At 44.1% G+C, this 15,077-nt stretch overlaps 1 protein-coding gene across 3 annotated transcripts in view; it reads right to left on the bottom strand.

Annotated features, from left to right (window-relative positions):
* The window catches only part of CRYL1 (crystallin lambda 1), a 211,959-nt gene that overhangs the window by 168,125 nt on the left and 28,757 nt on the right, over positions 1–15,077 (bottom strand). The window contains exons 1-2 of one of the 3 annotated variants that reach the window (XM_077484006.1): positions 10,147–10,261; positions 9,769–9,962 (exon numbers count right to left, since the gene is read on the bottom strand). In XM_077484006.1, the coding sequence (XP_077340132.1) occupies positions 9,769–9,809 (41 nt within the window). In that variant the 5' untranslated portion in view covers positions 9,810–9,962; positions 10,147–10,261. Of the gene's footprint in view, positions 1–9,768; positions 9,963–10,146; positions 10,262–15,077 lie in introns of those variants that run through there. The other 2 variants (XM_077484004.1, XM_077484005.1) reach the window with 2 other exon arrangements.

The raw sequence follows: 15,077 nt of genomic DNA on the forward strand, positions 1-15,077 counted from the left end.
CAAGCTTTGGCTGAACTTCTCCTTTAAGACCTGAGTCCACCTTTATATGGTAAAGGTTAAAGAATAACACTGAATATTCAGCAACATGCCTCAGAGCTGTACAGTGACGTGAATTGTCACTTTAGTGCCCTTCAAATAAAAGTTACAGAGTAGAAGTTTGTTCAAAAAAAAGGGGGGGGAAGAGGGTGTGATGCACTGAAATGCACATCACACTGCCCCCTGCCGTTGACCCACTAGACCCGGAATGGTTCACTGCCCACACACTAAACTTCTGCCGCTTAGTGTATGGGGCAGTGTGAACTGGCCCTAAACACACAGCGTGTCAGTCTATGTTATTCCCTTTGCCTTTCTTGTTACATTGGCATCTGAAAGTGGGTGGGCTATACAGTATTTGACAGCAAGTGAACATGTTGTCCCTGAAGTTAGCGTGCAGAAAAAAATGGACAAGCATAAGGATTTGAGCGAGTTTGACAAGGGCCAAATTGTAATGGCTATACGACTGAGTTACAGTACGTCCAAAACTGCAGCTCTTGTCAGACGTTCCCAGTCTGCAGTGGTCTGGACCCACCAAAAGTGGTTCAAGAAAGGAAAACTGGTTAACCGGTGACAAAGTCATGGGCAGCCAAGGCTCATTGAGGCACATGGGGAGCAAAGGCTGGCCTATGTAGTCTCATCCAATATAACAGCTACTGTAGCTCAAACTGCTGAAAAGGTTAAAGTGGAAGTAAACTCCCCTATCGTTTTCAGCCAAGGAAGCTGCCATCTTTGCCTCTGTTTAATCTTCAACTGCTATGGTGCTGCACATGTAATTCGTTATGACACCAGCCATTGGATGGTTTGATAGTTTGGCTGAGAGCACAGCCAATGTGCAGTTAGCATTCCCGGCATGCCTTTTTTTTTTTTTTAACTGTTTAAATCGATGGGTTTACTTCCACTTTAATGCTGGTTCTGATAGAAAGGTGTCAGAACACACAGTGCATCACAGTTGTGTATATGGCTGCATAGCCGCAGGGCAATCAGGGTGCCCATTCTGACTCATGTCCACAGCCAGAAGTGTCTACAAAGGGCACATGAGCACCAGAACTGGACTGTGGAGCAAATGGAAGAAGGTGACCAGGTATGATGAATTTACAAATTAATTTGAGAAACACAAGTTTGAGGTGTTGACTTTGATTAGAAATTCTCCATATCTCAATCTAATCGAGCATCTGTGGGATGTGCTGGAAAAATGGTTCGTTCCATGGAGGGTCCACCTCGCAACTTATAGGACTTAACGTGGTTCTAAAGTCTTATGTTTTAAAAAAAAAAAGGATCCACCCAGGCCCCATTATACTTACCTGAGCCCAATCTCGATGCAGCGCTGTGCACAAGAGTAGCAGCTCTACTGGCTCTCTCCCTCCTCATTGGGCAGATTGATGGCAGGGGGAGCCATTGGCGCTTCCTACGGTCAATCAAATCCTATGACGCGGGCATGGGACTGAACTCTTCTTTCTGTGTCTGTACAGATTTTCTCTGACCTTTTATGTGTTTAATGTGCGTTATTTTGTATCTGCACGACATACTTATTTTCTCTTCAGAACACTCATGGTTTGTAAATATGCATGGTTCTTCAGCGTCTTCTGAACTGCTGCCTGTACGGAAACATAGAGAAATGCTTCTTCAAGCAAACTGGGAGACCTTTCCTTGGTTACATAGTCACAGATAAAGGGCTGCTTATGGACCCAACCAAACTTCAGGCCATCTCCAACGGGCCTCAGCCTTCTGGTCTGAAAGAAAGGCAGTGCTTACTGGGGTTCAACAATTTCCAAATCCCCAATTCATTCCTGGTTATTCCACTCTTGGCCTCCTAAAGCAGTCACGGCTTTCTACAAAGTTAGAACAGGTTATCTCTCACAACTGATGAAAAGGAAAGAAATAGAGACCTGACTGGCTCAAACAGCTGAACCTTTCTCCACCAGACTGAATTCTGCTGTACAAATGACATATGTATAATATATATATATATATATATATATATATATATATATATATATATATATATAATCACAGTGTTCTCCCTGGGGTGGCTTTCCCCGCACCCCCTACCGGGAGATCACAGTGGGGTTTATTTACTAAAGTTGGAGAATGCAAAATTAGGCTCTGCATAGAAACCAATCAGCTTCAAACCTCAGTTTGTTCAATTAAAATAGAAGTCCCCCCAACACTAAAATCTGTAAATCTATAGGCATCCACGATCTAAGACTAACCTATCTAGCCCTGTAAAGAAGAAATCACTACACATGGCTTTTCTGAAGCCACTCCGGTCCCACCCTGTGCTGTCAGCTGCAGCTTCGCTATGTAGGCGTGTGGAGAGAAGGCAGCCAACAACGGAAGCCCCATAGTAACTCTATGGGTGACGTCACTTCCCATTCATTTCCCAGCCGTTGTCAGCTGTCTCCTATGCAGAGCTTCCGCCACTGCAGACCAGACTGTAGCGGCTTCAAAAAAGCGATTAGCAATTTTTTCTTTACAGGGCTAGATAGGTTAGTCTTAGATCATGGATGCCTGTAGATTTAGAGATTTTAGTGTTAGGGTGAACTTCTACTTTAAGCTTTGGCAATGAAACCTGAAAAGCTGATTGGTCTCTATGCAGAAGTGAGCCTGATTTTGCACTCTCCAGCTTTAGTAAATAAAGCCCAATGGCTCCGTGGGAAGGATTCCCTTATCAACATTGACTATGGTTGCAGAAAAGGAAATCATTCAGTCTATGTCCGGCTTTACTTATGCTAACTCTATGAAAAATAAAAATTGTTTGTTTCAATTGGCTAGAGGTCTATTTTAAATAACCTTCATTGCACAGTACTACTCCCTACTCCCATCCTTGGAGACATTTATGCACAAACTTTTCAACTCAATAGGCTTGAATACCACCTTTACCCGAGACACGTTGGCAGCACATATCGCAGTGATCCCCAAAGAAGGGAAGGACCCGACCATGTGCGGGAACTATAGACCGATCTCCCTACTCAACGTAGATCTAACATTTTTTACTAAATTACTGTCTAACAGGATCCAGCTTCACCTTCCCTCCCTGATCCATTTGGATCAGGTTGGATTTGTCCCAACCAGGGAGGCGCGGGACAATACAATTAAAGTCCTAAATCTTCTGCATTTGGTTAATAAGACCAAGATACCGTGAGTTTTCTTAAGCACGGACGCGGAGAAGGCCTTTGACAGGGTGAACTGGCAATTTATGGCCTCTGTGCTAAAACATATAGGATTGGGCAACACCATGTTACAATGAATAAACTCAATCTATGATGGCCCTTCAGCGCGTGTTCGGGCCAATGGGGTTCTGTCAGACTCCTTTGGAATCAAGAACAAAACGCGCCAGTGATGCCAATTATCCCCGCTCCTTTTCGCCCTGTCACTGGAACCGTTTTTGCGTACCGTGCGAGCTAACCCAGACATTACTGGGGTGGGTATGGGAGACTCACAACAGAAGATTGCCGCGTATGCAGACGACATGCTGTTTTCAATTACTGATCCAAGGGTCTCTCTCCCAAATTTACTGAACGAATTTAGAACATATGGTAATCTCTCAAACTTGAAAATGAATTTCAGCAAGTCCGTAGCCATGGGAATAGGAGTCCCCCAACGTCTCCTCACGGACCTCCAAGCTAGTTTTACATTTAAATGGACAGACTCGGCCCTGAACTACCTAGGCACCTTTATCCCCCCCCCCCCCCAAACTATCCCAGGTTTTCTCCCTCAATTTCCCCCCGCTGTTGGGTGTTGTTCGAACCCTCCTTGTCAAATGGCACACAGGACTTTATTCTTGGTTTGGGAGATGCAATATCCCACAGGGGTTGACAAATTTGCTTGGACTCTAGGAGCCAGCTAAAAAAGTTAGGAGCCAGGTCCGTGACGGCGATCTGGACCTGTCCCTGGCCTGACATGGAGACGAGTGAGGGGAAGATAGCCCCCAGCCCCCCACCTGTCTCCAAGTCATTGCCCATAGCTCTTAGAGGGACATTTTATTTATTTTATTTTTTTCAAATGACAATTTTTTTTTGAAATTGCATTTTAGTGTAAATATGAGATCTGAGGTCTCTCCGACCCCAGATCTCATATATAAGAGGACCTGTCATGCTTTTTTCTATTACAAGGGATTTTTACATTCCTTGTAATAGGAATAAAAGTGACACACATTTTTTACTGTGTTTTATTTTTTTCACATTTAGTAGAAAAAAAATTAAAATAAAAGTTAAAATAAGAAAAAAATAATAATTGTAAAAGCACCCTGTCCCGCCAAGCTTGCGTGCAGAAGCAAACGCATATGAAAGCAGTGTTCAAACCACACATGTGAGGTATCGCTGCGATCGGTAGAGTGAGAGCAATAATTCTAACCCCAGACCTCCTCTGTAACTTAAAACGTGAAACCTGTAGAATATTTTAAACATCGCCTATGGAGATTTTAAAGGGTAAAAGTTTGTCGCCATTCCATGAGCGGGTGCAATTTTGAAGCATGACATGTTGGGTATCGATTTACTTGGCGTAACATTATCTTTCACAATATAAAAAAAAATTGGGCTAACTTTACTGTTGTCTTATTTTTTTTTATTAAATAAATTATTTTTCCCCAAAAAAGTGCACTTGTAAGTCCGCTGTGCAAATACGGTGTGACAGACAGTATTGCAACAACCACCATTTTATTCTCTAGGGTGTTAGAATAAAAAATATATATAATGTTTAGGAATTCTAAGTAAAGGGAAGGAGATGGGCTGGCAGGCAGCGGAAGCTCCTTTAGCCTTGCTGTTTGTCATTTCAACGGCCACCACAAGAGGGCGCCAGATTCCAGAAGGAACCATAGGATCACAGAAGGCCTCAAAGCCGGGGGCTCAATTACAGGCCGCCGGCAGCGCGGCCCGACACGATCACACCGGGGGAAGAGTCCACGGAGACAGGATACCCCCAGCTGTGCTGCCCCAGGCGCCAGGTCGCTAATTCTAGTCACAAATGCGACCTGGCGCCTGGGTTTTGTCGAGCCCTGCCTTAAGATGTGCATCCTCCCCAAGTTTATATACCTTCTACAAGCCCTTCCCATCCAAATCCCTTCTAGGTACTTTGACCAGACCAGAGCCCTGTTTTTTGATTTTATATGGGCGCATAAGAGGCCTAGATTTAACACACGACAGCTCATGTTGCCCAAACAGTTTGGCGGACTGGCTGTCCCAGACCTCCGTAAATACCACCAAGTGACGCACCTGACCAGACTTATCGACTGGAATCGCCACCAAACCACTAAATTATGGACCCGACTTGAACAAACCCAGTGTCCAATACCCTTGACCAGGGCCCCTTGGTGTCACAACTCACTACCAAAAGATGTGAAGAACCATCCCCTGATAGGTACGACCACGCGACTCTGCTCAATTATCTTTACCCGCTCCTGCCTTGCGTCACCAAATTCCCCGCTACGCCCAATTTTGGGCACCCCAGAGTTTACCCCGGGATACACAGACCCTATCTTCCGCTCACTGAAGGCATCTGGCCTCTACCAAGCCTCCCATTTCATGATAAACGAACAATGGGCATCCGCGGGTGATCTCATGAGTCCGGAAGGCCCCTTCCGTCTGGACTATTGGAGGGCTCTCCAACTCGGCCACTTTCTTAAATCGATACCTCCACCCAGTAGTACTGACCAATCATTAACCGCTCTTGAGATCTTGTGCTCGGAAGAGGGTGTTCTGCCACATACCCTCTCTGCCACCTACCAAATGCTGATTGAGCCTTCAGGTAACCACCAACTCAGTTGCCTAAATGGGTGGAAGAAGGAGTTGAAGTGCACCTTCACGACGCATCAAACACAAAATATCCTTCACTTTACATACAGATCCTCCATCTGCACAAAAACTCAAGAAACCAATTACAAAATAGTCACCAGATGGTATAATACCCCTGCGAAATTACAGAAAATCTTCCCTTCCTCTTCGGACAGGTGCTGGAGGCGCCAGGCAGAGAGGGGAACACTCCTCCACATTTTCTGGACCTGCCCTGGTCTGGAGCAGTTCTGGAAGACCATACAGCTTACGATACAGAGGTTTACTGAATGCCCCGTATTGGCAGACCCAGCCCTTTACCTACTTCATGCCTCTACTAGCTCGCGCAAGACCTAAAAAAAAAAAAAAAAAAAAATATTCACTGATCCCCCACTTACTGGATGCGGCCAAAGCATGCATCCCCTTGTGCTGGAAGTCTACACAACCTCCAACTACTAGTTTGTGGCTTAAGAAAGTGGAGGAGATCAAATAAAATGGAAGATTTAATTCTAGCGGCCCACCATCAAAGCAAACAGTTTACCAAAACATGGTCCGCTTGGAACATGTTTATCTTCTAGGATGAAGGACGGGCCCTTTTGGAGAATGGCCCATCGGATTAGAACATCTCTTTTGAGACAGTTTGTTGCTGGGACTGGAGGGTGATCGACGGCGGGAGGTGCTGGCCTGCGCCCACGACTAGAACTGGATGCGTTGGCTGCGCCCCTGGCCCCCCCCTTCCTTCCTTCCCCCCCTCCCTTAGTCTCCCTCTGACGCCCCCCCCCCCCTTTCATGCTCTCCCTCCTCCCTTTCTTTCTTTTTCTTTTTCTCTCTGCTTCTTCTATCTGTGGCACGCAGCTTGGGTGTGGGGGATCCTATTGAGAACCCCATAGCCTATGCTGCTCTGCTTTTACACGAAAATAAGAAATGAGGAACGAAATTCGCGGAACCATCCAGTGGTACAGGAAGCCCCTAGGCAGAAGGATACCTCCTACTACAGCCTGGTTGGGACCCATAGAAACTGTTACATTCTCTCACTTTGGTGAAACTCAGGGCCCCAGGTGAGCTTGGGTGACGCCTTAGAGCAGGGGTGCTCAACCTGTGGCTCTCCAGCTGTTGAGGAACTACAAGTCTCATGAGGCATTGCAAGGCTGACAGTTACACAAGCATGACTCCCGAAAGCAGAAGCATGATGGGACTTGTAGTTCTGTAACAGCTGGAGAGCCACAGGTTGAGCACCCCTGCCTTAGAGACTAACTGTTGTTTAATGATATTTGCACACCTCATATATGTTAGGTGGGTTTTCTCAGTTCATTGCATACCATGATGCCCTGTGTTTCTATTTCTTATGGATGTTGTATTTCGTGTGTCTTTGTCCTTGATATAAATAAAAGATTTGAATAAATAACCTTCATCTATCAGTGACCTGATCTCAATAAATCACATACTCATTGATGTTTCTCTCTCTTTTTTTTTTTAAATAAAACTATCCAGCCACAAAATATAGATTTTACATTGCATAACAAGCAATGGATTTATCATATAGAGACATTCCGGGACATGCTGAGCTACACAAAACTAGTGGGAGGATTTCCCCACCTCAGCACAATCAGACATGTAACCATGCTGGAGGGTTATCCAGGGTCATCTCTATTTCCTGTTTTTTGGAGGGGATGGAAACCATTTTCGGCAATTGCACACATTTTTCCAAGACTGGGACAGCAAGTTCTATATGAAATTGCTGTATGTCTCAAATGAAAACTGAAATGATTTGAGCTAAAGAGTTTTGTTCAGTCTTATGCGAACATGACCACAGCATTCCCAATTTGGCAATTTTTAATGGCACACAACTTGTCCCATGCATGGCTCTTCCAGTTCTTAAATCACTTGGGTCTCATGCACACTGGACAATGGCCCAGCTTTTCTAAATGCCCTTCTCCTGGCAAGAGAAAGGCAGCATCAAAAATGCTCCTAAAGCAGCGTTTTTGCAAAAGTTTTTAGAGGCAATTATTCTTGTCAAACGATTGGCCAATCAGCTTCTAATGCCAGCTTGTTCGATTTAGGCTCCATGTACAATGGAGCTCATAAACTGTAGTTTTTTGGAGTTTGGGCGTTTTTTTTTTTTTTTTTAACAGCCCATAAACTCCACTCTGTTATCCTATGTGTTCATGTACACTTGGAAATATTTTAGCTTTTATCAGCAATCGAGTTTATGGGCTGTTTTTCTGACCACAAAAAAAGCGAAAAAATGCAGATGAACGCACATAAACACGCGTTAATTAGCGTTCTTTTTTTTCAATGCATTGTGGTATTTTTGGAGCGTCCCCTGTGTATTTTTATTAAAAACGCCCATAAAAACTAATGCTAAAAAACGTGCATAAGCGCTAGTACAAAAGTACCATTTTGAGCTCCAGTGTGCATGGAGCCTAAAGGATGAATTCAGCTTTGAAAACATGTTGCATGTACCACCTGTTTTTGGACGGAACGCGTAACACGTTCCTACTCCTGCATTGGCTCAGCGATCTGAGCCCTGTGTATGACAGCAATACGGGGAGAGGTTCTGCGTACTAGCTGTCACTTTTTGAAAGCAGCGTGGCTCTGCCCACACGGCCGCATCATTCATTCACAGAGTTTTGTGAATGAATGAACTACAAGTACCAACATCCTTTGTGGTTGTAGGCTTGTAGCTCTCAATGAACTATCATGGCGCTGTTGAGCACAGTGGTAGTTCATTGATTTTTCTACCAGCGTATCTGCTTGCCCGTACAATGTACAGTCAGACAGCTTACACTGACGGTCTACAGGAGACCTGCATGGCACCAGCAATCTACTTATCATTGGTTCATTGCTTTCCTGGCTTATATATATATATATAAATGCACATTTTTTTCCTGCAAAAAGCTATGCATTTATTTTAAAAGAGAAGTATGGGTTTTTTGTTTTGCCTAATCTCCGCTGAAAACGGGTCACAGGAGTGCAAAACGAATTGCACTCCTGTGACCCACAAGAAAAGCCCAGCCTAAAAAGCTCAGGCTGGACTTAAAGCGGAGGTCCACCCTAAAATGGACCTCCGCTCATCGGAATCCCCCCCCCTCCGGCGCCACAATCGGCACCTTTCAGGGGGGAGGGGGGTGCAGTTACCTGGATAATCCAGGTAACTGCACCCACTTCCGGGCTAGCTCTCTGCGGAACGAGCGTAGGTTACGCCCCCGTTCCGCAAGCGCCCGCCCCCTTCAGCAAGTGCCCCGCTGCCTGCTGGGAAACACACAGCTCCCAGAGGCAGCGGGGACCGTCCGGATTGCGCCGCGCGGCTCGCGCATGCGCAGTAGGGAACCGGGAAATGAAGCCGAAAGGCTCCATTTCCTGATTCCCATACCCAAGATGGCGGCGGGACCCGGCAGCCGAGCGAGCGATCGGCTTCGGGTGCCGACATCGCGGGCGCGCTGGACAGGTAAGTGTCACTATTTAAAAGTCAGCAGCTGCAGTATTTGTAGCTGCTGGCTTTTAAAAAAAAAAAAAAAAAAAAAACGCGGAGTCCCGGTGGACTCCCGCTTTAAAGATCAATTTATCCTTTAAAAGCTTTGACAATAAAACTTGGAAGCTGACTGGCTTCTGTGTGCACCAGTTTTAGTAAACCCTCGCCCCCACCCCCAATGTCCTGCCTCTGACATGCTGCCTGCTTATGATTTATCTTCTCTGCACTGGAAAAGTATCACAAAGACTAACCCTTTGTTAGACTGAGTAAAACATTGGCACATGTCTACAACAGCTCTTGAATTCTTTGCTGTTGTGGCACCACAAGTCCCAGCGTGTCCTTTTTTAGCATGTGGATTGCAGCTCATAATGATGCTTGGAAATCCAGAAAAAGCTATAAAGCCACAACTCATTTTTCCCATATGCTATGCATACCTGCTCTATAAAATATTATTAAACTATAAGATTTGCAGAAGCATACACAAAAAATATTTACCTGCCAATAATCACAATATAGCCTTCTTTCAGGTCAGTCATTTTCAGTGGCTGGGTTTTGACTAGCAGTGCAGACTGCAGGAAGGATCCAGCACTAGACTATCAGCAGACTTTCACAACCCCACTATTTACTTTCTGCTGTCAGGAAGTCTCGTGTAATCCTCTTCCTTATTGGCTGCTCTGGAAAGCTCCAGCCTAAAAGATAATAATAAGAAGACAGTGATTGGCTAGTGAAAAATCTCTCCAACTCCCTGCCTTCATTTCATACAAATCTGGCATGGCTAAGCCAGAGTTCCAGGGTTGACATGCTAACACAACTCTAAAGAATACATATCTGCAGTATTGATTATTGTTCTGAGGGATACAGCAACATATTTACCAGCAGGAGAAGAGGCATCCGTCAGACTTAATCAATGCAGGTTATAATAATCTGATCCAGCAGTCAGCAGTCATATCTTATCAATAAAGCAGCGCTTATGTAACTGGTAGCTTGCTTTTATATCGCTTGAGGACAGGATTTTGTAAGAAAAAAAGATCTGTGCAAAGTTCATGAGAAGACAAATATCACGCGGATGGAATGGGTCAGCTCGAAAGCTTTGGGGTGGGATAAGTCAGCCATTAAAGATGATCTTTGGGGAAATGCTGCATATAAAGAGTGCGATGAGTCACAGAACATTAAATACGATTTTACTGACAGGGGCCTTTAGTAGCATGGTCCCTTACTCCTGACACATGCAAGTCATCTGTAAGCCCCTGTACACACGGTCGGAGATTTCCACAACCAAATCCGTCGGATCTTGTCTGAAACTGTTGCATACACACGGTCGGACAAAGTTGTCGGAAAATCCGATCTTTCAGAACGTGGTGACGTAATTTCGTTATGATGGGACTACATTCAGGCTAGTAGCCAATAGCTTTGATGTAGGAATTTGATCTGAGCATGCGTGGCACTTGGTCCGATCAAAATTCTCTACACATGATCGTAGTATGTACGATCGAACCAGTTGGTCGGGAAACATTTCCAACATGTTGGAAAATTGGGTCCGACAGGTATTCCGACGGAATCAGTCCGATGCATATCATACACAGTCGGATTATCCGACAACACGGTCCGATAGGACACATTCCGTGTGTACAAGGGCTAAGAGTGCTTAGAGTTGTCTGGCCTCTCTTGGCTTGCTGGGGGTCTGACATGGAAGCCTACTGATGAAATACATAGTTTGTATAGGCCAGAGCTGCATTATGCTGATGGCATAGCTGCCAACTGTCCCTGATTTCAAGGGACTGTCCCTCTTTGAAATGCACTATTTATCTATCAAAAAAGCGTTTCCCAGGGCTAAACTTTTCATCCAAATTCTAAATTGCTGCATTTTTAAATTCATTTAAACAACAGCCAATATAAAAAATTAGCAGTAAAAAAAGCACATTTATACAATTCTCCTTTAAAGGGGTGTGGCGGAGGATGTGTCCTATACCTACATACTTTTGCTAATAGAGGGGAGGCCAATAAGTACTTACCCTCACCAAGATCCAGATGTGCTGCTAGGTATCTGAAACTTCCTTCTCTACATATCCACCTCCTATGGTTACACACGTCTCACATCTGTGGAACAGACCTTTAATACCATCTGCGTTGAAGTATGCAGATTTGGAGGAAAACCAGCTATCAATTTCAGTAATGGCTGCCTCATCATTGCGGAAATGTCTTCCCTGTAAATGTTTCTTCAGATTTGGAAACAGGTAGTCAGAAGGTGCCAGGTCAGGTAAGGTGGATGGGGCAGAGATTCATAGCCACAATCACAAAAGTGACACTTGGTACAGGTCCAAATGCTTTGTGCACATTTCACTCAATGCTGTTTTTGGAAAGGTGTCAGTAACCTGGGAACCAAACGTGCAGCCACTTTGCTTGTATGCAACATGTTATGTAATATATTGTAAACTGACCCCCTAATGTTCACCTCCTTAGCTAAGAAACTAATAGTCACACGTCTATCTTCAAGCACTAGCTGCTCAACTTTCACCACCACACTTGGTTCTGTGGCAGTTGACGGGTGACCTACCCTTGGGTCATCCTGTATATTTGTGCGACCACACTTGAATTCTCTCTTCCATCGTTTGACAGTCTCATGTGATGGAAAGTTTTCTATACACAGCTGACATCTCTTCATGGATTTGGACAGATTTCCCTTGAAGATGGAGGAACCTAATCATGGCTCGGTATGTCCGGTATGACACCTACTCCATTTCTCTTGGCTCTAACTATAATTAACCACATCCTACAAAAACATTGGCATGCATATTACTAAGATATCTACCTATAAACCTGAAAAATTTCAGATCCCTAGCACATCTAGATCATGGTGAGGGTAAGAACTTATTGGCCTTTGGTTATAGGTGTCCCTCATTCCCATCTCAAAAAGTTGGGACGTATGCTGACGGTGCCGGGAAGCATGAAATCTATGGAGTCAGAGAAAGCATTTCTATATCACATAAACGAACGGGGGTCCTATCCTTTGTACTCACTAAAAGTGGAACAGCCCTTTAAACTGACTTGCCCACGTGTTTATCAACTCATGACATGTAATCAATTAATCCTACACCAAGGGTTTCCCGATTCAAATCCTGCTTTGCTAATGCTGTGTATTTTGACCTGTGTGCTTGGAAATGCTTCACAGTCCACAGGCACCACGCGCACGCCAAAACAACCTTTAGGAGTTGTCTCCTCCTCCAACTCACCGTGACTCAGCAATGGCCTTCAAAATATTTTATTTTTTTTCAAATGACACCTGTGACTTGCTTTTTTTTCTGACCTTGTTTGACTGAAGTTGAATGATAATTAAAAATTAGTTACTCAGTAAAAATAAAACCTGCCAAATGACACAACATTCATTAAAAAGGTGAAGTAAACAAATTAAAAGAACTTAATGTGAAATTTAGCAAGAAAAAGCAGGGGAGCTCACACTCCTTCATACATGTGTGATGAACATTTGTGATCTCGCACACCTCAACGTTACACAATCAAGGCAACTCTAATCTGTCAAACCAGCCCAAAGGCACTGGGGTCTTCCAAAATTCCTGTGCTTGCAGTTAATAACCAGAAGGGGTCCCTGCACTCAGGTCTCAACAATCGGGTCTTTGCAGCATCACCTAATGGGACTCCTAGGCAGTGTTAGGGCCGGTTCACACTGCGGGCGATGCGAGGCGACACGACTTGCCTCGCCGCGATCTGACAAGTCGCCCCCGTTCTGTACAATGGAACCGTTCTGAGAGGAGCGACTCGAGTCGCTCCGACTCAGAAAAAAGGTTCCTGTACTACTTTTGGGCGACCTCGGGGCGACTTGCATTGACTTCTATACAGAAGTCATTTGCAAGTCGCCGCTGAGGTCGCGGCAGGTCGTGGCGAGGCAAGTCGGTGTCGCCTCGCATCGCCCGCAGTGTGAACCGGCCCTTAATTTAGTCGATGAAAATATTTGTCATAATTTTTGTCAGCTGCATGTTTTCAGTGAAGAAAACTAAAACGAAAATAAAATTTGAATTAAACCCAGGAGCCTGCATTCAGCATATAAGATCTCCCACGGTACACAGAACATGGAAATGTGACAATTTTAGTAAATATAAAACGGCGTAATACTTTTTCTCATCAGCTGTATATAGCAGTCTTGTGACTTCTATCAGTGTCTGGCCGAGCACTGGTTAAAGCTTGTAGGAGGAGTTTTCATTCTCCTCTGACTGTCCTATGAGGCTGCAAGACCCCTGACTCTGTCTGGACAGTGCTTATTGGCCCTGTGCTTATCACACGTACCATCCAAAGAAGAAAAAAAAAAAAAAAACTCTAGCAAAAACACCAAACTGAGCATGTGCAACGTGCCCCCCAAGGTTCTGTACTATCAGCTGATGGATTGGGGACAGAAAAAGAAGGGGAGGATCAGAAAAGACAGGATCAAGAAGACAATGCAGAGGATTACCTCCTTAGATTCCACAGCGAGTATAACAAGCATGCTTTACTCTGTATAAAGACTAATTTTACTGTTGTGGGTTTCGCAAACACTTTAAGTCAATTGATGAAAATCAATTCCAATTTTTATCAACAATCAAAAACAGAACAAAAATGTGAAGAGCTAATGTTTACCCCACCTGACCTTCCGCTTTTCTCAGAACTCCGCCTGTCTGTTAAAGCCTACATTATTAGATTTTTACTCCAGGAGTATAATTTCTGGAGAAATGGTTAAAGTGTTACTAAACCCACAACAATAAAAGTAATTTTAGTCGACTATAATACAACTAAAACTAAAACAATTCAGATGACTAAAATATGACAAACTAAAAATGGCATTTTAGTGAAAAGACAGGACTAAAACCAAATCAAAATTTGAAACCGGGGATATGGAGTTGTATTACCCCACAAAACAATCACTCAAGTACAACCCACAAAGTAACAATATGATCAATAGCAATAATAAAGGAAACAAAAAAGTGTGTAAAATTATTGCCGCAAACCGAGATTCAAAACAGAATAGGATTACTTTAACCTGTGGCCGACCAGCCACTGCAGTTATACTGCGGCAGGTTGGCACGGCAGCATGAATCGCCATCATGGTACGTCTGCTCTTCAAAACACTATAGCAGGCGCTCGCACGCCTGCAGCGTGTCCGCGGAGCCTATGCGCGTGACCGGTGGCCGCGTTCGCCGCCGGCCACCCGCAATCAAGAGCACGAGAGCCAGAACCGTGATTTGTGTGTAAACACACAAATCCTGTTCTGACAGGGGAGGAGAAACAGATCGTCTGTTCCTACTAAGTAGGAACAACGATCTGGCTCCTCCTCTAGGCAGTCCTATCCCCTCAGTTAGAAACACCGCTAGGGAACAGATTTAACCCCTTGATCGCCCCCTAGTGTTAACCCCTTCCCTGCCAGTTGACATTTACACAGTAATCAGTGGCAATTTATAGCACTGATCTCTGTATAAATGTCAGTGGTCTCAAAAAAGTGTCCGATCTGTCTGCCACAATGTCGTAGTCCAGCTAAATATCGCAGACCACCACCATTACTAGTTAAAAAAAAAAAAAAAAAAAAAATGCCATAAATCTATCCCCTATTTTGTAGGCAGATAAACCAATTAATATATATGCTTATTGCAATTTTTTTTAACAAAAATATGTAGAATACATATTGGCCTAAACTAATGAAGAAATTATTTTTTTACACTTTTTTGCTGATATTTATTATAGCAAAATAATATAGCGCTTTTTTTGTTTATAGCGCAAAAAATGAAAACTGCAGAGGTGATAAAATACCACCAAAAGAAAGCTCT

The sequence above is a fragment of the Lithobates pipiens genome, unplaced genomic scaffold (genome assembly GCF_037356315.1).
Source record: "Lithobates pipiens isolate NorthernLeopardFrog02 unplaced genomic scaffold, aLitPip1_a1.2 Scaffold_16, whole genome shotgun sequence".
Taxonomy (NCBI): Eukaryota; Metazoa; Chordata; class Amphibia; order Anura; family Ranidae; genus Lithobates; species Lithobates pipiens.